Source organism: Bombus impatiens, unplaced genomic scaffold, assembly GCF_000188095.3.
Source record: "Bombus impatiens unplaced genomic scaffold, BIMP_2.2 scf_0296, whole genome shotgun sequence".
NCBI lineage: Eukaryota > Metazoa > Arthropoda > Insecta > Hymenoptera > Apidae > Bombus > Bombus impatiens.
Window position 1 is genome coordinate 396,002 of NT_176715.1, and position 23,393 is coordinate 419,394.

Consider the following 23,393-nt stretch of genomic DNA (forward strand, 5'->3'; position numbering starts at 1 on the left):
CATAGAGTAAATATTAATCTATGACAAGAATAATGAAAATTTTGATATGAAAACATAAAATGTGTTAGAAACCATTTTATTAAAAATGATTAACAAGAATATCTATCTTTTTCAATCAATAAATTTTCTTCCATTCTGTTGTACTTACATTCAAAAAATTCAATATTGATATTTACAAAATCATATTTATCGTGTAACTTTCTAATGTGACTATACTACATTTGTCAAATTAAAAAATCATGTATATGTATATATATCTGTATTACTTGAACCTTAAACATTTGATTACTGAAGAAATTATTTAAAGTAAAATACTGATTTAAAGTCATAATATGGACACTATCTATGATCTATTATTATATATTGTTTATATTTTACACATACTTCTGCAATGTAGTTAAACTAATAAATTAAATTTATACTTTATAGTTTTGTTTCATTTGCGCTAGATTAATTTATACCAAACGTAGTGAAATGAAATTCAAGATATTAAAATTAATAATAAAATGTTAAACATATAAATTTGTTTTGGATAGTATGGTATGGAATGAAGGATATAGCGATAAAACATAAGTAGAAATATGACAGTTTGCATAGTTTATTACACAAGTAATATAACTATAATTATCTATTAATTCTGATACTTCGGTAACTATTAATCTTTGTATGAATACATTTGCACAAGTACATTAACAAACTATGTTAATCAGATAAACAATGTTCTCAATATATAATTACGTTTGAAAAAGTGGATTACAGTCAATTTGTTTGTAATTTAAGTAATATTTATAACATCGATGCATCAGAATCCTTTACATGATAATAACTTTTACTTTTATATTTCTTGTTTAATTGCTTCTAGTGATACTGCAAATAATTTTTTAGTCATTGAATTTAAGATACTTTTCGTCTTCTCATTGTGTCAACATCTTCATTTACCGAGCTACTGCTTTTCATTCCATTATTATCTTCAGATTTATCTTCTCGACCTTCGCAGTTAGAAGACCCAGAGTTTCTATGAGAAATATCCTTGTCACCTAATGCTATTCGTATGGATTCCAACAAATCCAAAGGACCAGCATAACTTTGTTTAGTTCCTGTGGATAAAACAAATGTAATAAAGTAGAATTTTTCAGCATAATCTATATTAAAAGATCATGCTTTATTATGAACTTATTAATCATACAAATAAATTATACAGAAAAAAATAATTTTTGCGTTTCCTCTTAAAGATTCACTCACCCAAATTTTACCCAAATATTGCTTTCTTGATTTTGTTAAGGAGACCATCATTTTCATCATTCGGTTCACTTTGTGTATTCTGTCTCGCTTGAGTTTTTACCTTTGGACCTGCCAAAAAAGTATGTAAACTCTCAAGATAAAAGAACTTGAAATTAAATGAAGTAAAGAAATTACGGAGATATATAAAACTTGTTTGACTATTACGTTATTTGTAATGCAGTCTGTTAACATTCTTTCTTCAAAAACATATTTTATTAATATGAAACGCTAATGAAACGCATATATAAATTTTTACATCATTTATTGAATTAGCAAGGGCAGGTACACATGAGGAAACTCAAGCGACACACAAATCTAATCTTATACTTGATTTTACAAGGAACAAAAATTATTGAAAAAATTCTATTCGGAATATTCATAACTTCAAAATTGTTACGAAGTTTAATTTATTATATAAAGAAGAAAAAAGAAGACAAAAATTTTGTTAACTTTTCTCTACTTTTGTAATGTACTGTTCTCAATATCATGATTCATCATGTTTATCCTTACCATCTGTTTTATATGTTATGCTATATATAGTTCCAGGTGTATCATCTTCAAGTTCAGCATAAGCTTGGAGTAATGCCAATTGTTTATCAGTTAATTTTGTAGGTACAGCAATTTTAATGTGTACATAATGGTCTCCATGTCCTGTGCCATTTACTTTTTTCATTCCTTTACTATTAAGTCGAATTTTAGTATGGGACGAAGTACCAGGCCGAATTTGTATAGTATGATCTTCATAAACGCCTTCTATTCTTATTGTACCACCCAGTACTGCTTGTGATAACGAAATTTCAGCATCCGTATGTATGTCTGCACCATCTCTTCGAAAGTATTTCGATTTTTCCACACGGAATGTTATAAATATTTCTTTATTACCAACAGCCATCCGAATAGTTTGACCATCTTCAACACCAGCTGGTACAGGGACTGTTACTTTCTTGCGTTGCACCTATTAAAATATTTTATTGTAAAACAATTATGACATACAGAAATATTTATTTAAAAAAAAATTTATTTAATTTTAATTAACACAAAAATGTATTTGTACCGTTTGTCCTTTTGCTTGACATTCCATGCATGGATATTTAATGAACATTCTGCTACCATGACAATAACGACAAGTAGATCTCATTACAAAAGGGCCAGTACTAATCGTTTCCATTCCAGTTCCGTTACAATAGTGGCACTTAACTGCTTTCGTTCCTGGTTCACATCGTGACCCTGAACATTTTGGACACTTATCTACTACATTTAACTGAACCTCTTTATTCACTCCTCTGGCAGCTTGAGAAAATGTTAAATTCATAACAACCTAAAAATCAGAGAAATAAAACTTGCAAATAATTAATATACCAAAATGTATAACATAATAGTATCCCACAAAGAAACAACTTTATCAGGATATTTGACCACTCTGGTCATTCTGAATCAAAAAAGGTGATATATGCAATGAATCCGGTTCATTTGTTTTGAGATATTCATTGCTTATTTTACTTCAGCAATATTAAAAAATTAAACTTATAATTCTGACACACTCTGTATATATGTACATATATACAGTAGAACACCCATAATCCGAATACCCTAATATCCAAATGTTATATTTTCCAGTAACGGATACCTCTTTTTGTTTCAAATATGTACATATTTTATTAGTCACTAGTTCATATATAATGAATTCTTTTTTTTATTCAGACGAGTGAATTCTCATTACAAGAATTTAGTATGCAGCTAATAACATTCTAACTATCGAAACAAAATACGACATAATTAAATAACTCGAAAATGGTGTAAGTGCAACAGATCTAGCAAAAATACATATTGTTGGAAAAGCCACAGTCACAAACATTAAAAATCAAAAACATGTTATTAAAAATTATTCAAAGAAAAATCTTAAATATACTAATGTAACGAAATGATTTCATTGCAATAAACACGATAATAATGATGATTTTACACAAATGATCACAGAAACAAAAGTGGTGATGAAGAGATGCCTTTTCATGCTGAAACATTTGTAATATTTGGACTTGACATATAGGAAGAATGTAACTCTATGCAGTTATTTATGTTGAAAAAATTATGTGATTTAGCAGTCAGAAAGATATAGGATCTACAAATAGTTGAAGAAACTAAGAAATTAATCTCAGTCTGTATTTGAATAAATGAAATTTCATATTAGGAAAGTGATTGTTCCATTATCCAAAAATTTCATTATCTAAACGGTTTTGTGTCCCTATTAGTCCAAATAAGGTAGCTTTACTCTACATATAAAAGTACCTCTTGAGCTGCTCCAAAACCATACTTTGATTCTTGATAATCTTCAAAATCATTAAAGATATTACTTTGAAATCCACCTTCTCCAAATATCTTTCTAAATAATTCCTCCGGGTTGATGGATGATCTGAATTGCCAACCTTCAGTAAAATCTCCAGCATGGCCACCACCACCACCACCACCACCATGGCCCTGTCCCATCCCCATTTGTTCTGATGTGGCTCCCCATGTGTCATACTCTTTTCTTTTCTGATCATCGCTTAGTACTTCATATGCTTCTGAAACTTCTTGAAACTTTCTACTTGCATCTGGATCTCCTTTATTTGTATCAGGGTGGTACTTTTTAGCAAGCTGATAGTAAGCCTTTTTAATATCCTTTGCAGCAGCGTTCTTAGATACACCCAATATTTCATAATAATTACGTTTTAATAGTTTGCTTGTTGTATGTATTCCTCTTTGAACTTTGGATAAATTATCTATCATATCTGCAATTATATTTAATAAATAATATTTTATGTTAGAAAGAATTTTTCTAAATATAATAATAATAATAATAATAGTGAAAAAAATACACACACAAACATATTGTTAATGCATGTATACCTATTTTTCATTGAGATTATTTCTCTAAATAAAATATTAATGAACTAATTAAAAATTATAAAATATATTTTTAGTAAATTTATATAATTAATAAAATAAATCATATAATAAGCAAGTAATAGAATTGTCTTAGAATTCTATCAATCTTAGAATCAAAGGTAGAAAGCTTAAAGAATGCAAAGGATTACAAGTAGAATATGATTTATAATAAACAAGGTATATAAAAAAGTTGGGCAAAAAGTTTAGGAACGTGTAATGTACTCAAATTAATTAAAAAGATCTTAATAAAGATTGGTTCAAAATCCATTAGTATTGGAGTTATAAGATATTTAATGTATAGAAGTACAATATATAGTAAATCAGGTCCTGTATTAAATGAGTTGATACAATGAATCGTGAAATGTCAAATATCAAACTGTACATGCTACTATGATAAAACATGCCATAGTGTGTGTTGAAATAAATGGAAGATATATTGAATATATGCTGTTGAGTTAATGCCTTATTGACAAAAACATTTTATAATTCCAAAATTAATGGTTTTTGGACCAATAATTATTAAGATATTTTTGTTTGTTTTGACGAGTACTATATGCTTTTAAAGATTTACTCCAGCTTTTCTATACACCCTATATAAGATAATTTATTTACTTTAAAATTTTGTTAACATAGTTAATAACTTTGACACGTTAGCATAAAATTAACAGATATTTATATTAATATGTTAGAACAAAATTTAAAGAATAAAAGTCTATCTGAGATACTACTATAAACAATTGTTAGGAGTAAAAACGATAAGCATGTGTTGTGAAGTTTCAGGTTATATTTTACTTTGAAAGTTTACTCATTAAAATTGTAAGTAAGAAGACAAGGCATTCATGATATTATATATAATTAAAAATAGAAAATTTTTTCAAAATACCAAGATATATCTAATATGTCAACAAATTCGAAATAAAATACGTATTATGAATAAAGTGTGATGTAATCTGCATAATATTCGTGATCAGATGTATACATTACATTTTCCTGATTTTTTTGAGCTCCAACTACCGACATTCAATGCTATTGTTGTAACAGATCGGTGACACGTGCTACATTTTTGCACAATACCACATGGAAATTTATTTAATTTACTGTTGCTGAATAAATTAATAGTTTTTGGTCGGAGAACGATTGCAAGTCCTTTGCCGGTCGCCATGTTGCATAAAAGACGCATGGCTGCATTATCACGTGACACATTGAGACTACAGCATGTTTTCTGGAAGTTATATTAATACCAAATTTAAGAAATTTAACTTGAGAGACTTATTTATTATTATTTATATTTTTATATTATATATCCTTATTTATATCTTTTATCTTAAATTAAGTTTGCATTTTTAAAATTGCTGTATTTATTATAAATGAACAACAAGTAAGGATAATTCTATTAAAATCAATATCTAAAAAATCTAACACAAATTCGAGTTAGAAAGATTTTATTAGATCTAATGGCAAATCATAGGTCGCAAAAGTATCCGAACTATACGTTTAATATCAAATAATAGCAGCATTAATTGTAATATTAAAAGGTTCGGTACGAAGTTGAGGCTCCAGTGTAAATATTGAGCTAGAATAACACATTTTTAAAGCTAGGATCACACAAGTGTTGGTACGACATCTGTTATTACCCACAACCAGACGAACACCGGTTCGTACACCAGCGCATGCACCAATCCGCACACGAACGTTGCGACTACACGAATGTCATTTCGTACAAACCTATGAAGCACAGTCGTATATATGTATTATTTACAGGTCTGATAACTTCTCCTGGGGGGGGGTTAGGTTGGCTTGGTAGGCTTAATAACCGAACGATATTGATCAATTTGTTCATAGTAAGCGCCTTGATCCACTTGTTAGGATTTGTAACGCAGCGCAATCTTGTGTCTACAACTTGCAATACTACTGTATTATGTCGATAAATCCGTGTATACATATATGCTTAGTCGGTAAGCGGGCTGCAGCGTGCCTGGTAGAACTCTTCGCAATTGTGTATGTACATAAAACATTTTTAAAGATCTAAAACACATATCATATTTTTTTAAATTTAATTGCCTATACGTAACATTTTTACATAGAATGCATTTACCAATTAACGTTAAATTAAAGTTTACTGTAAAAATTAATTCAGACAAGTGTTCGCTCGCTTCCCGCTCGCATTCTCTCGTTTACATACGTTTCCACGCGTTTCAAATTGAAAATTGTCTTGCAATAATTTAGATTAGCGAACGAGATTTTATTCGAATCTTTTCGTCAACTACGATCCTTAATATCTTGGATAAACTAATGTACGCGACATTTAAACCAAATTGAAACCTATAGCTACCAGTCGATATCTTTTATTTTTCATTAAATTGCATGCGATCGAGGAGTACCTTGATTAACTGGTATAGGTGAATCTGTTAAATACTTTCAGCAGTCTTTATAGCGTCAAATGAATTTATTTTTAATTAATATTATCCAAAAATGATTATAGTATTCTTACATTTCATTTTTTATACTGTAAGATAAATGAAATTAATATTTCTTTTGTGTATTGCAGGTTTACTTTTGCTGTAACATCAGGAAACTACAACAGAAAGCACAGAACTTTTATCACGTCGATAAAAGTAGTTGTAGTTAATTCTAAATAGTTGTAATTAGCTATACTTCATTACATTCCGTGTTTTGTAACTATGTTTTGGATTTACAATTGTATTTATATTATAACAAGTGCTATAAATTATTAATTCCTGAAATATGACATGAAACGCAACTATTAATTTATAAGTATAAAGACATGCTTGCACAATAATTATATTGTAAAAATAAGTATAAATTATACGTGATTAGAACGAGAATTAAGCTGTATTTCTTAATATGTTCTACGTAATGCAGATAGTTAGGTACGTTAGTCACTGTCGTTACAGGTACATTAGTAATTGTCAAGATTATTGTATAATTTTTTAAATTCAATGAATAAACAGATTTTTTAAAGCGAATTCGAATGTCTTATCATTGATCCTTAACTTCGTTCATCCCGCTTTATTTTACTCTCTTATTATTTTCACAAGTTAAAATAAGGGAAACGTCAAAAAATTAAAAAATTTCGAAAATGTAAATAAAAAAGTCAATGTATGTAAACACTCAAAAATTCTGAGAATTTGAGGACATTTCTTGAAATTTTGGCAGGTATAGCAATATGACGTCCTTTCTTGAAATTTTGGTGATACCTGGAATATGAGGTCATTTTCAAGAACCGCCGAAATTGTGCCACCTTTCGTGCTGTTATGTTCTCCTGATACAAACTCGCAAAGTCGGTAGAAAAATATTTTGGACGGGCCAAGAATTTCACACTGAAATTGTGCCATCTCCTATGATATCATGTTTTCCTAACATAAAATCGTAGAAACTAAGAAAAAAAAGGTTAACTTTTTTTCATTAGTTCATTAATTGAAAGATAGAAATTATTATTATATTATTACTATACAGGGTGGTCGGCTACAAGTGTCAGGATATTTATGAGACGAAAATCAAGAATTAAAAATTGCGTTTTCAGCTTTATTTTTTAGTTATTAAGAATTAAAAATCGTCCAAAATGGCCCTGCACACGAGCAAACCTCCTTACACGAGCAAGAGGAGGTCAACCTAAGCTGCGGGGCTTCTGTCTGGAACATTGTTTCGTATCATTCATATTTTTCGAGATATTTGAGCGTTTCCAGCTGAACAAGGCATACCGTATTTTACCGTAAATAATAAATCGCAGTATGGTTGACCAAAAGTAATTTATTTTTCTTCCTTAAAAACTCGATGTGAAATGAATTCTACATATATGATAAGTATAATATGTAAAACTACATACTACTATATTCATAATTTTGTACAGTTTTTACATGATTAACATAATATAATTATATTGTGTATAATAGCGTGTTTAGTTAACTATTGTGTATATCCCCTGTACCGATTTCTTTACAAGTGTGTATCTCTAACTCTTATATCGTTCTTTAACCATACATGTATTTATGTCGCGTAAAAGTCATTAGATATTTACACATATACAGATTAATTCAATTCCGTATATTCTCAGACCTTTCGATCAATCCTTTCAGCTGCCATTATGTGCATCTTTATAATTTGTATAATAAGAGATATATGTATGTATGTGTGTTCGTTTCGCGAGAACGAGCCATCGTGTCTTAGTATATCTTTTAACAATTAAAGAATTTCCTAGTATATAATGTAGTAGAAATCATGCATCCAAGAAACTGAAACACGTTTATGAAAAGAAATGACTACAGATTTTAATATTCATTGATTTTAACGACCAATTGGTTTCCCGTAATAACTTACGGTTAAAAGGGAATTAATAATGCCTTTGTAACAGATAGGTAGATCAGACAAATGAAAATAGCAAATTTCAATTTCAAATGTACATTTTGGAAATTATAGGTAAATGAAATTGATTAAAAATAATGATACCATCCTAGATAATTATGTTTATACAATATATATCGTACACGTATGTATTAAGAGGGCAATGAAATAGAACCTACATATTTACCTACATATACATACATTATACGCTGTATAATTACGTGTACATCATGAAATCTTTTGTTCCAGATAAATAGCGAATACAGATAATAGAGTATCAACTTATTCAATATTGTATTCAGAAGAGAAGTAATAACGTTAAAGAAGAAATATTTGAAAGAAGAATGATTAGAAACTTATAAATATTGAATTATAATTGAAATAACATTCGATTAAACTTTTTGACCATACTTGATAATCCCATAAGGTGTCGTTAGTCTATCAATATGTATACGTATATGTATGTATACTGTCAATATTTCAAGGTTCTCGACTAAAAGGATCAGTATATATATATATATATATGTATATTGCCAATACAATATTGTCAATATTTATTAACAAGCCGCATTTTCCTTGAGAACCTTCTAATGTTGACGATATTATTGATTGTCTGACGACACCCTAATAATCTCACAATCAGTACATTACATCTTAGATAAAATAAGAGATTGAATAATGTAAGCTATAATACCTCAGTGTATTCGATTTCTATTATTTTCTTCTTAAAAGAAATAACTAACATCCTATCGCATCTCAATTCAGTGTTTTATCGAACTAATTGTTAATAATATTTAAATATTAAAATAAACTATATTTCTCTCTGTTAAGTATCAACATTTATTTTACTTCGTACTTTTTCAACATTGTATCTGTATTATTGTAATGTAATACAAATTTATCGACAAATATACTATGGATAGCTTGATCTTACAAGCAACTCCTTCCGTATAAAACAAACTTGGATATCGTGTTTCTCTCTTACGTGTATTTACATCGATGATGATTGCTGTACATATATCGACATAAAGAGAATCATTTATACGTATGTATTTCCGGTTACCTTCTCCACCCACTCGTTCTCAAAATAAAGTCAATTCAGAAACAAAATTAAGTGCAATTAAATGGGATCAGAGCTGTGTATCCTATATTTATCCTCTACCTAGTGAAAATAATCGTAACGTCTATAAATTGATTAATCATAGTGATTTATGACGAATAGACTAAAGGCACCTCAAAGTCGACAATATTTTATGTTTAGCACCTGTGTCGTTTCATTTTATACGAAGCTTCTTCATTTGGACATAATCGTAAAAGTCTTCTCGCTTTTGCAAAACCAAATACATACATGTATATCGTTATTGTAAGTACATGCATCAATTCGACGCTATACGTATAAATCTTGTTATATATTTCACGAAACATGAAAATCTTTGCCCGAAACGAAATAAGACTTGATTATTAACGAGTGTTTATAAAATATAAACTAATAGGTATAAACTTTAAAGTGCTTTTTGTGAAAATAATTATTATTTATATATATGTATATCATATAGTAGTATATACATGATTATACATTATCTAAAACTATATATGAAAGTATTTAAATTTAACTGTTATTGATAAATCATGTTAATATAAGAACCTGTATTTTAAAAATAATTCAATAATGAAATGTAACATACCTCTTAAACAAACATCGCATCTTCATCCTTTTGTAGTTACTCTGCACCAAAGTTTAAATTAATCTAAATTATAATTATCTCGACAATGTGCACTTTCTATATTTGTAAATATTTCGTTCTTATAAATGCAAAAATGTAGTCGTCGATACAATAAAGTACTTTCAGTGCAACGAAATCGCTATAATACATACAAGTGAGAAGACTTTTGCAATTATTTACAAATATCTAATAATTTATGACAGAGTGAAGTAAATATTTTGTTGTTATTTCAATTTGGTCCAATTTGAAAGACGACTATAGATTAAGTACGCCTTTAACAAGTTTTCCTTTAGTACGTGTAATAACATAAAGCATAGCAAACGAACAATAATTTGTTTTCAGTTTCTTTTCGGTCCAATTATTATGTTGATAATATACAGAGTGGTACAGAACATGCAGGACCCACTTCAAGAACCGATTATACATGTAAAAACAATGAAAAACATTCATATATATGTATGCTCCGTCTGTCTTTGTTTATAAGATAGAACGAATTTTGTAACCAGAGTAAACTCTATTAAAAATGTTGAAATACTAGAGTTCAGCACTAAGCTTCTCAACAAATTGGAGAAAGCATCAGGAACCATTCAGAGTGCATCCAAATCCATGACAAAACGTCTACTGGCTTGCCTTGAAATGCAAAGTGCTGATTTTCAGCATCTTCTATAAAGGTAATTAGATAACATAAAATCAAAATAAAGTTCGTTCTAACTGATAAAAAAAGACAGATATGTTCGTATGTCCACACGGGTTTCTTTTTCTTTTAGGTGTACAATGTTCTGTAATACCCTGTATAGAATACAGATTCTCAAAATTCTTCCATAAATTTTATTTATGGAAATTTAATTAGTGTGGGATCAATAGAATGTTTTGTAGTCATTCTTTTGATAATAATTACTATAAATTACTTTTTATATGCCTGTCAGTGGTATAGATACTTAGATACACTTACATAAATTAAAGCATGAAAAGAAATGAGAAGAAATATAATGTTAATCACAAGTTATTCTATATATCTGTAAATAAAATAATTTCATTTACGACTAATTGGAAAAGAACAAAATATTATAAAGTCGATGGAACTATTTACTTCCTCTGACTTGTGTCTTTTATGTTTGTTACGTCTTTCTTATCTATAATATTATTTTAATAAAATTATTTAAAGAAGTCATCAGTAAGTAGGGTTTGAAAAACATTATTGATGTATCTCTAAAGCATTAATAAAATACTGTTTGTAAAACGTAATATAAAAAACATGACTAAATGCTGCTGTAACTCAACACTAGAGAACTATTAGATGTTTTGTAACATCAAAATTTATTGTTATATATTATAATTGTGACTCGACATAGGTGCTTTGCAAAACAATAGAAATCGTTCAATATTAAACTTAAATAAGAATACAACAAAGAAATCACCACATGACACAAGCATGTAAAAAATATTTTTAATGTTAGAGTCTGAGGATCTTAAAATCTGAGATTTTTTGAAAACAAACTAGTACATTAATATTACGTGTATGAATTTAGCATATTATATAAATATATATATATATAACTTAATGTGATATTCTTAATAATAACCGATGTGTAAATGTTACTAATATTATTATTCATACTGCAATACATGTAAGATGATATCAAATAACTTAAAATTAAAGAAAATATTCGCAATATGTAGCTTTGAAATAATGACATAATCAGTACTGTACACACTGATATGTGAAAAATAAAAGAACGAGAAAGAATATATAGGAATATTACAAAATAATATGTTTATCATAAACGGCAGACTCTTTATAGTGTAAAGTATCTTAAAGATAACATATACACAAACTACTCTAGATATTTCATAAAATATGATGTATTTGAAATTTTAAGTTTTTACTCGATAGATTTTGTTTCATAAGTATTACAACCCAATTCCAGACAATGCATTTAAAATTATTTAAAGAAACACTGTTAAAATATATTGCATAATATTGTTCTTTTTTATGTTTTACTGGAAAATAAAGTTTGCAAATGAAAGTAGCGATCGAAAATTCTGCGAGTATTCAACGATTAAATAGAATACTTTTTTGAAACTTAGAGAAAATTCAAAATTAAATAAAACAAAAGGATGTGCAAACATGATCATTGAATGATGCAGATGTTATACTTGTAGCAATAATGATTGTAAAATTTGTTAAAGTAGAATGCTATTTTGTAGAAAATTTATTATTTTAATGAAAAGAATTTCTTTACCCGAGAACAATATACAAATCATACGAACGTTCTTTTGTTTTCTACTGCTTTATCAGTACTAAGTGTAAACTGAAATTTTCCAAAAGTTAATATCTATATAAATAATTTTTAATTTTAGACATAAATAAAGTTAAATAGGCCAATTATAATTTTTGTAGAACAGAATATATTAACTTATACGAATATTGATTTCTTACAACAGTTTCTACTGTTAAATAATGCTCTGTATGCACAAATCTACACGGTCATTTACCGGCACTTTACCCAGAAAGGCAAGTTCTTTTTTGTATACATTTAACCGAGTGCGGAAAGTATATTATGATTTGTTGTTGCAACAGTTCGCTGTATCAATTGTTAATCATTAATTAAACTAAATATTATTTGTATGTATATGACACAGTAAGACTACTTTATACATACACATCGAGCATGTTATCCAAGCTCATCTTCGTCGAGTTTGTCGCATAAATAAAAATTCTTTAAATATAAAAAACTAGCACTTAACATAGTTTCGCCAGCAATATATTACGATAATTAGACTTATCGTGACAGAGACATAAAAATACGCGTGTAATTTTGTTAATGTACAGCTTTTGGTAGAACGTTATATTTTTTTCATTTAATAACCACTACATAAGATATAGTTTCTCTTTTTATCATTAAAATGAATTTTAAGTAATTTACAAGTTAGAACAATCCTTTCCTTAGACCGGTTATCAAGTTTCACTCTTTAGTATATCTGTTTAAACAAGGAAAGTAAAATTTTAAAGTAAATCAATATCTTCAACTTGTGGAGAATGTTCAATGTAACTATAAATAATTTACATTTCTATCTTCTTTTCCAACTTTCATATATACATATACACACGCACGTACGCGCCCGCACATACACATATACACGTATGCACGCATATAAGCGCATGCAACTGTACATGCAGTATGTGCATATAAACATGCACAAAATCATACACATACACACACCCACACACAAACATGCGCGTAGTCCTCACACGCGCATACGTACATACATTTATATGTACATATGTTTACAGTTCAGATAAGATTTGTTGCACAAATCTTCGAATAGAGCAATGTATTAATCTATGTACAATGTACGGCACTAACGTACCGATCGAATTTCTGATCACAAATTTGTACAAATTTCTTTTGTACATATATCATATTGGTCACCTATTCTATAAATATTTATTTAATCTTCTTTTCACTCTCAACAGTATATGAGACGCTCAAGGATTTTATAATAAAATAATTTTTGCGATTCAATTTTGGAAAGTGCTTTTAGACGATAATACTACTTTTACAGTTTCAATTTTCTTGCTAGGGCTAAGGCGTGTAGAATTGCATGGAAATGATGACGGAGCAAATTTTCAATTAGTAATAGTTCTAACTGGTCTTTGCGTAAAATGTAGCAATTATTTCTACTTTGATGACGTCTGACATATTTTTATGATACTTCTTATTTTGGTAAGCGTCTCATATTTCTGTAAATCCGGTCGTACAATACAAATGTACTATACCCAAATCAGTTAGAATCCACACACATAATATTATCGGCATATGAGCTCGACCGTGCGGACTGTTATGTCTAGTAAGCAGATTGTACTATAGCTTAAGATAATTTTCACCTTTTCACGTCGATACGACGGTATTTGTCGTTGTTGTCTGAGCCACTGTTGTCACTGTTATCAGACTTAATGTTGTGCCGAGAGTACTCTCCTCTGTCGTTGCTGTTGTGACAACGTCTTTTTCTATACACGCTTTTTTTAGCTCCTTATGTTCTTCGGACGAACTCGACTTTCTTTTGTGATTTGAACTCGATGAATGAGAACGACTCGATGCTGCATCATCCTTCGATGAACGACTGCTGGATGATCTTTTCTGTCCATCCCTTCCATGACTGTGGTGCCCGTCCCTCCTTTTTTCCAATTTCCTATCGCCGTCTTTACTATCCGTTCGGTCGGTACTTTTACTAGAAATGTTACAATCTTTGGGCAGTGAGATAATTTTCAATGAATCTTCTTTGCTAGTAGTTTCTGCTGCTTTATTCTCCGATTTATTACACGAAGGACTTCGATGATGATGTCTCTTGTGATCTCTGTCACGCCTATCTCGATCTCTTCTGTCTTTATGCCGCTGATTTCTAGAACTTTTATCATCTCTATGCTTTCTTCTAGATTCTGGGTATGCTGCATGCGCCTCGGGTGCTAATTTAGATGGATTTTCATCGCTGCTAACGTTCCTATTATTGTGCCTTTCGGTTTCTGTTAACGGAGACGTAGAGATTATTGAGGAAGAATTTGTTATTTTCGCCGTTGGTAATGAATTTTCTTCACACGTGTTACCACTAGTTAATATACAAACTTTTTCATTTTTTGATCTTTCCTTTGCTTCATCTTCAGCCGTTTCGATTAACGCTTTTATTGCATTTTCAGTTGCACATTCCATTTTCGATGTGAATGCCAATGTAGTTTCCATCTCCAACAATTGACAATATAGTTCTATTTTTGTCTTATCATCTTTGTACTTCTGTTCAGCGATTTCAAAACTTTCCTTATGAATTTTTTCCAGAATTTCTTTGGAAGCTTCTGCAACACCAGTCCGTAAAGATTGACAGACTTCCTCTACGTCAGTCTTTGATTTATATATCGCAATTTCTAAAGCTTTGTCAACAACTTCTGTTGCGTAAGTTGTCGCTATTAACTGTCGTTGCGTTAACACAGTTGGCTCGAGAACAACGGTGTTACAATCAGAATTTTCATGTTCCAAACAAACATCTGGCGGGCACAATCGTCTCTTACCTTCTTTCGACGAAGATCCCGAAATATTGAATTTATTCGCCGATTTAGATTCTGTGATATTTGAAATGCTTTCCTTATTCGATGTAGCATTAGTGCTGGATCGACTGTGATGACTTCGATTATGATCTAACTTATGACTACTACAATCATATTTTTTCTTCTCCCCACAATGACTACTGCTACTGCTGCTGCTACTGCTGCTACTGCCACTGCTGTGTGAATGATGACTGGATTTTTCATTAGATCGACGACGATCTTCGTGTCTCCTTTCAGATCTCTTATCATCTCTCTTTCCATTGTTTTGTTTTTGTTCTATTGTACTAGTTTTTGCAGGCTTATTATTAAAAAGATTGGAACAATTATCATTATTCTCTATAGAATCTTTCCTCTTACTTGAAATGGAAGAATGTCTTGTATGGTCTCTGCTCTTACGATCTTCTTTACGTTTTCCATGATGATCTGATTTCTTTAAATTCCCTTGATATTCAGCAGCTCTTTCCTTTGCTTTTTTCTCTTCCAGCGAATCAACAGAATGTTTTTGTTCTACACGTTGACGATTTGTATTTTCTTTTTGTTCGTCTCCTATATTCACAGTTTCCAGTGGCTTCTTCTCCTTTATACGGTGCTCGTGTCCAACACGTCCATGCCTAACACTTGAATTGTGTTGTGATTCTTGATAATACTGTTTTAATCTAACGTGCCATGCTATACTTGAAACTGCGGAAACCGTTCTAAACTGATGAATTATATTACGCGGTAAAAAGTAAATATCATTATCATACAAATTTATTCTAGCATAACGAATACCCTGTCTACGTAATTGATTTAATTTGGCGTCTTCAACCCATTGTACACATTGTGATATTGGTGGTTCATGAAGATCTAATTGTAATTTTTCGACTAGTTCAGGAAAATCGCCAGCGTAGAAAGCTACAACATCTTTCGTAATTCTGTTATATTCCGATGGTTGTCCACCATGAACAGCTTTCAATATACCAACTGCTGCTGTTGTCATCCTATCTAATCCATGACCAACATGATCAGCATGTGCCTTGGTGCGGTCTTCAAACATATATTCACGAGCTTCACTAAGGCGTGGCAAATACTGTAGATTTCGTAACTCATTAATGCCCGTTCTGCGCCGTTTATAAGGACTTTTATTTATATCGGCTGTTGGAACTAATTGTTCACCTGGTCTGATCCATAAAATTGGACCATCATTTGATTCTTCAGGAGTATCCATCTTTACAATAGATAATGGACCCCAAGGCATAGTCTAAAATAAAAAGGTAAAGACTTAATAAGTTATGTATGTAAACATAAATTCATTTTTCGTGGAAATGCATTTCTTGTCTTTTCTTTTCTAACAAAATATTCTTTTTTGGCTATTCTATAATTGAGTAATATCTATCAATGCTTCATTGAGAATTATTGTAAATAGTTCCTACTACATTTAATCTATAATGTAAGTTATTATATATTATAATTTTTCGGATTTCTAGCTTTTTTTAAATGAAAATTTTATCTCTTGGCTTAATTGTATGTATATTTATATGATTTATTCTTTCTCCAATATAAGCTGAAATAAATAATTATTTTAATGTGTCCCTACAAATAAAGTATATTGGTACTCTATTATGTTGATACGTCAAAATTTTGAGGATATTTTTAAATTTATATTATAATGTACAATATAGAAAGAAACAAACTAATATTTCAGAATCAAATATCCCATGCTATATATCTATAGCCTACATTTAATAAAAATATGTATCATTAAATCAATAAAAATTTGTGAGCATGTACTAATGTATATTGGGGATATTAGACACATTTAAAATTTTATACATTTATATTTTTACATACATCTAGTAAAGAATCAAAAATTGCTTTTTCTACTAGTTTATAAATTCACGGATAATGACCAATGCTTTTAAAGAAAAATTAAAATAATCAATAAATGTTTTCATCTTTGTATCATTGACTTATTTATAACTATCTATAATACAGATCACAACTTCATACAGATCACAGATTACCAATATAATCATATATCAAAAATATATCAGTATACTCGTAATTGCTGTACAGATTATTGTAAAATAATTATAATATCAATGTTATACAACATAACTTTATATGGAATAACATAAGAATAAAGTTAATAATTTTATATTTGAAACCATGTTTTCCAAAAACTACATATGTAAACAATAAAAAAAAATATATTCTATTTCTTTAATAAATCTAATTATTTATTTCGTTTAAAATATGGAACCAATACTTACCAATTTTAAAAATGTATTCTCTTCTAATTTCTGTAGAAGATCTGGGAAATATCCGCCAACTTCTTCATGAACAGTTCCTACAAGACTTATTTGGTGGAGAGGTCCATATCTAACAGTACCATTACTATAAGCTTTACACACTTGTTCTTTGTACTGTACCATAGTTGTAGTTTCTATATCACTGCTTCTCCCTAATACACCATTTTTAACAGTCAATGTAGGATAATTATCTGCCATGTAATCCAAAAGATCAGGAAGATATGCTGCAGCATTGTGCACTATTCCCATAACATGATACGCATTACCATTTTCATCCTCTCCAAAAACTACCTATAATATTGAATTCTTTTATTTACATTTTGTTACATTATATAACGTACAACTTATATTAGATCATATTCTCTGCATCATTTAAAATCAATTTTAATAGACCATATTAACCAATCATATGTTATTTTATTGAAGTAATATTAAAATGCAATTATTTTAGACAATTATATTAATTTATATTAGCAATTTTCAATTATTATTAATATAACTTTTTAACTCATATTTATATTACGTACTTTAAAATATTCTTGAGCTAATTCCTCTAGTTGTTCATGAGATAATGTATCAATTTCATCTTGATACATATGCACAACAGTTGCACCACCATTAGGATAAGTCTCTATGTGAATGAATTTCTTGTACTTTAGGCCTTCTAATAACTCACTTTTAACTGGTGTATTGTGAAGCATTTTATAATTTTTTGTTTGCAAATTTAACCTGAGATTTTCATTTGTAGATTTTGAAAATGGATGAGACATTGGTTTACTGCTTAATGAAACTATACTACGATCTCGTTTACATTGTACCCCAATATTTGCTCGTTTTATTTTACTACGTTTATAACATCGTGAGCAATAACGTCGTTCACTATGTTCTTTACTTCGTTTCTCTCTTGAAGATGAGTATGATTTAGAATGGGAACTCGAAGAAGTAGTGCCAATACAATTTACTGATTTATCATGAGACAATGCAACATCTGTTCGACCAACTATTGTTGTAGCTATGCTATCACCAGTCCAATCTGATTTAATTATGCCTAATTGCTCTTGAGAATCTGTCAATTCTGTTTTTACTTCAAGAAGCTCTAATTTTACATCCCTGTGAATTGTATCCATCTCATTATCTGTTTTCTCTTCTTCGATTGATTTTATTTGCGTAACAGGAACTTCTTCAACTTTCTCCAATTGTCCACAAAATGAGTAAGAAAGATTTTTACAAACTTTAGCAGTTAAATTACTTCTGTTCTCCGAGTCATACTTTGCTGTATCCATTACAACAGTCGAGGTCATAATTGGCGATGTCATACTACTAGGAAGTGTTGTATTTGGACTATTTGGGCTATCAGAAACTCTTGGAGGATAATCTGGGCTCCTTGGGCTGCTGATTACTTCACCATTACTTTGAGGGCTTTCCCCTAACTGAGGTGTATTACCATGTTCAAAATTTACACATCCTTCTAATTTTGTTGACAATGTGTGTAGTCCACCAGATACTGTTGTATCTTTACTACATGCTAAGTCAACCTAATAAATAATTATAAATTCTGATTAATAACAACTCAAAAAGCTTTGTTATTTATTACTTCCGTATAAATTTCATAAATATAAACAAATATACATACATGAATAGCATGCTGAACTGGTTCAATTAAAGTTTTCACTAATTCATTGTTGCAATGATCTGGATTCCCTATAATACACACATACGCATAATATTTATTTTATAATATAAACTTAGTCTTCTAATTTGATTAATAATTTAATACATTTATGTTTATCTTTCATGTAGAAAAATAAACGTTTTATTTTTATAAAGTATAATAAAAATATATTTTATGTCATACAACAAAAATGTATCTTTAGTATCTAATACTTATTAATAAATATTATTAAATCAATTACAGTTATATATAAATATTTACTCTTTTTTTTATACTGTCGTAATAACCTATTAAAATAACTATAAACAATAGTTTCACTGATATAAATATCAACACGATTTTTACATCACACGACCCTTTTTAGTATATCAATTTTTTAAATAAAATCAATATATCAGTTCATGTATTTGTATAACATCAAATAAAGTTAAATATGATATTACCGTCTGGTTGTTCAGAAATACAGGTAACAGTATCCAGATCGTTCCTTTGATTGGACATGCTGTGCGATTCCAAGGAAGGCGTACGTAATTCAGTATTAATGGGAATTTTAAAACTAATACGTTCCTCCACATCACCAGAAGAGCTCATGAAATTCACGTTTCTTCGTAATTCGTTCCCTTCCGTGTTTGTATTAAACGATGACGCTGTAGAGAAAATCGTGGGCGTCCTAATTGAATGTAGAGCGAAATCGTCCGAAAATTCGTTTGTCTCTTTGATAACACTATTCCACGTTGTTCTTGACACTTTCACACTGTTTGTTTCCGCTTGTAATGGGTCAAATACTTGCTGAATCGTATTATTTACATCACATCGTTCGTTTGACACGATACTTGCACCAGTTTCGGATGCCATCTTGGTTCTGTGAGCGACGTCCTGAACATAACGATACTACGCAACATTTGATTGGATACTTCTTAGCCGCCTTTTGAATAGACCTTATTCTATTCGTCTGAAATCGGATAAAGAGTAGGGGTAAGACCAGTAGATATAGAGGTACTATGAACATTTTTATTCATTGGAATCTTCGATCCCCAATCTTATTTTCTCTGTGATTTTTTGATTATAAAGAACTATATATTGCCCATAATTCTCACTTACATTGTATAATAATCAGCATCTGAATATAAAATACTGTCTACATTTTGAAATAATTCACGTTTGTTATGAATATATGGTCTTACCGGCAAATTAAAAATCATTTTTATATTTAAATAATTTGAATTTTATCAAGTTATAATTTTGTTGTTTTTAATCTAAACCGATAATTATTTTCTCTAAAGATTGGTATAAATTTTGAAATAAGACGTAGGAATGTCGATAATATGTTGTATTATATGATATAGAAGTTTAAATAAAAAGAAATTAGAAAAACTATAATAAAATATAATTACACAACGAATTGTACAATATTTTCTTCTGAAATAAAAAATATTGGGAAGAAATAACTTGGAATAAGAAATATTCTCTTCTAAACTTTTTTGTCGCAAAAGATTATAAATATTATATACATTTATATTTCAGTAAAATAAACGTTCATCAAAATAATTAATTAATTACTATTAAACATTTCACTCCTCTAAATGTGAATAAAGAAAAAGATGTGTACATATCTTGTCATTTCTACTTCAGACTAAAATTTAAAATTAAACTAGTTGCCACTAGTAATAAGTACATCTGGTAAGTATATATTTAGGTAAGTCACCATTTTCCTGTTAATCGACAGCTATCCTTAGAATTACATGTTCGATGGCGATGCTGATATGTTTTATATATCCTCTCTAGTTTTATAAGTTAGTGAATATTGATTTAATATAATCATAAATAGCAATATAGCTGCTAAAAATATAATTAATTATCAATATCTAATGATATTCTCTTTATCTTTGTATATGGTTGTATGCTTAATCTAATTAAGGATATAGCAATTACTAATTGTTTTTAATTAAACTAAAATTTATATAAGTTACTCTATTTAGATTTAATTATTTTAACAAAAAAACATTCAATCCGTAACGTTAAAAAACATAATTTTAAATGTAAACATAATTTTATTTTATAATGTATGTAAAAGATAACAAACAACTTAATAGTAAAACATATATATATATAAAAATATATAGAACATTTGTAAGATTGCAAAAATTATATATGTATGTATAACACAGAGGATTTTAATACAAGTAAACTAATTATGAATAAATCAAAACTAATTTGGTAATTTTTCAACTTTGTATCTACTGTTCTTACCTACTTGTTTGCAGGAACAAGATTAATATTGAGGACTGTCAAATTTAAATCTTGGTTAATATTCATTCTATAGACTTTTAAGTATATAACATACTTTATTCAATTTTTGATAAGCATTGCTTCTATAATACAGTAAAAATGATTTGCATGAATTATATAATTATCATGTACAAAAATTTATATACATTGATTTTTTGCAAGATGAATTTTAATTTTTTGTAACTTTAAAAAATGTTTTAATACAGTATAATTTTATGTTTTTCTTAATTACAGTTCATTTACTTGGAAATCTGTTCATTGTATTACAAATACATTATTATTATTATTACATCATTACTCGTTTCTTAATTAAATATTAATATAAAACTATAAAGTACAATATATTATGTAATTACTTTTGTAATTGATTCTAATCTTGACTTCAAAGTCCATTTCTATCATATCTATAATGTTCAATCTAATAACAAAAGAAAAAATATATTTGAATTATGAATAACAATGTTCAATATATTATTTTTTATATTTTTTTTCATATGATATTAAAATTAACCCTAACAACTTCTAAAGTTTTCTGTTACTCACCTATAAAAACTTCTGAATTTATCATTTAATATTTGAATAAAAAGAGAATTAGATAGCAATGAGATAGAATTTAACTTAGTCATATACATTTGGAACAATAAATAATGAATATAATACTTAAATCGTAATATTTTATTTGACTAAGTTTTTGTTCTTATCACATTGAGACCCAACCATGCAATTATATTTTGTAATACCATCTTTATGTATAATTAAATTCTAATGCAAATAATCGTTATAGGTGATAGAAATTAAATTGTATGATACATATATATTTATCAATATTTTTATTGTCAACTGAACAGATAGATTTACTCACTTTAATGATTTTTATCAGTCTATAAAATGAGTAAATCTATCCATGTAGGTATCAATGTGGTAAGCAATGCCATTTATTTCTATAAAAAATATATTTTATATTGTACATCATGCATCATAAGTTGTACAATTATTTAGAAACAATAAACACATAAAATTTCTTATTTACAAAGCAAAAGACAAGTTGTAAAAATAGTCAGAGTTGTAAGGGTTAATATTATAAGTGCAAAACAATTAGCAAATTCTTTTACAATTACAATTATTGTGGTTCATAGTTATGGGATGATCTGAATTCAGTAAATATGTATAGATGAAAAAATGTACACAATATATTATGCAGACTTTTCTGCTTTAATAAAAGAGAATAGAATCTTCGTGACTGATTTTTAAATGTTACATTATCAGTTTTAACACGTTGATTGCTATACATAAAATATATTATCTATTATTTGTATTTTTGTAATATGTTATTTGTATTTTTACTATTTTCATATTAATTTTTCATGCTATTAAGTTTATAATTTTAGTGCTTGAGAAGAAACATATTCTTTTTTCTAAATTTTCAGGAAATTTGTAAGCATGATATAAATATATAAATAATTCTTGTAAAGAGCTATAATTAAGCATCTTATTGATATAATATGATTTAATTAACTCATTCTGCACATAACGATTTTGTATATTGTACATAAAAATATACGAAATTCAAAAAGTGGAAACGTCATTTATCTAATTATCTAAATAACAGATGGACTACTATGAAAACCATAATCAATATCAAACTATATAAGATCAAAGATATCTTTAAGAATATTTTTGCTAAAAATTATGAATGAATATATGAAGAAAAAGAAAATGTAAAATGAAATCCGTCTAACATATTTTGCTTA

The 23,393-nt window shown here is 28.6% G+C and overlaps 2 protein-coding genes across 4 annotated transcripts; both read right to left on the reverse strand.

The window, feature by feature from the left end:
• Nucleotides 1-574: 574 nt before the first annotated feature.
• LOC100743187 (protein tumorous imaginal discs, mitochondrial) lies at nt 575-5,939 on the reverse strand. 3 transcript variants are annotated; one of them, XM_012384798.3, is made up of 8 exons: nt 5,845-5,893; nt 5,751-5,779; nt 5,191-5,428; nt 3,568-4,049; nt 2,336-2,599; nt 1,792-2,236; nt 1,243-1,350; nt 575-1,097 (listed from the first exon to the last, which is right to left on the reverse strand). In XM_012384798.3, exons 1-7 carry the CDS (start codon nt 5,876-5,878, stop codon nt 1,250-1,252), a joined length of 1,593 nt encoding a protein of 530 aa, XP_012240221.2. In that variant the 5' UTR covers nt 5,879-5,893; the 3' UTR covers nt 575-1,097; nt 1,243-1,249. The 3 variants fall into 3 exon arrangements, with proteins under 3 accessions (XP_012240221.2, XP_033176262.1, XP_024222883.1); XM_033320371.1 differs by lacking the exons at nt 1,243-1,350; nt 5,751-5,779 and having other exon boundaries at nt 5,845-5,939; XM_024367115.2 differs by lacking the exons at nt 1,243-1,350; nt 5,191-5,428; nt 5,751-5,779; nt 5,845-5,893 and adding an exon at nt 4,611-4,629.
• A 2,018-nt stretch (nt 5,940-7,957) lies between these two features.
• Nucleotides 7,958-20,234, reverse strand: LOC100743551. The gene is made up of 5 exons (XM_003488891.4): nt 19,797-20,234; nt 19,315-19,382; nt 18,209-19,216; nt 17,643-17,972; nt 7,958-16,630 (listed from the first exon to the last, which is right to left on the reverse strand). The coding sequence occupies exons 1-5, from the start codon at nt 20,206-20,208 to the stop codon at nt 14,186-14,188; spliced, it is 4,263 nt and encodes a 1,420-aa protein (XP_003488939.1). The 5' UTR covers nt 20,209-20,234; the 3' UTR covers nt 7,958-14,185.
• Nucleotides 20,235-23,393: the final 3,159 nt, after the last annotated feature.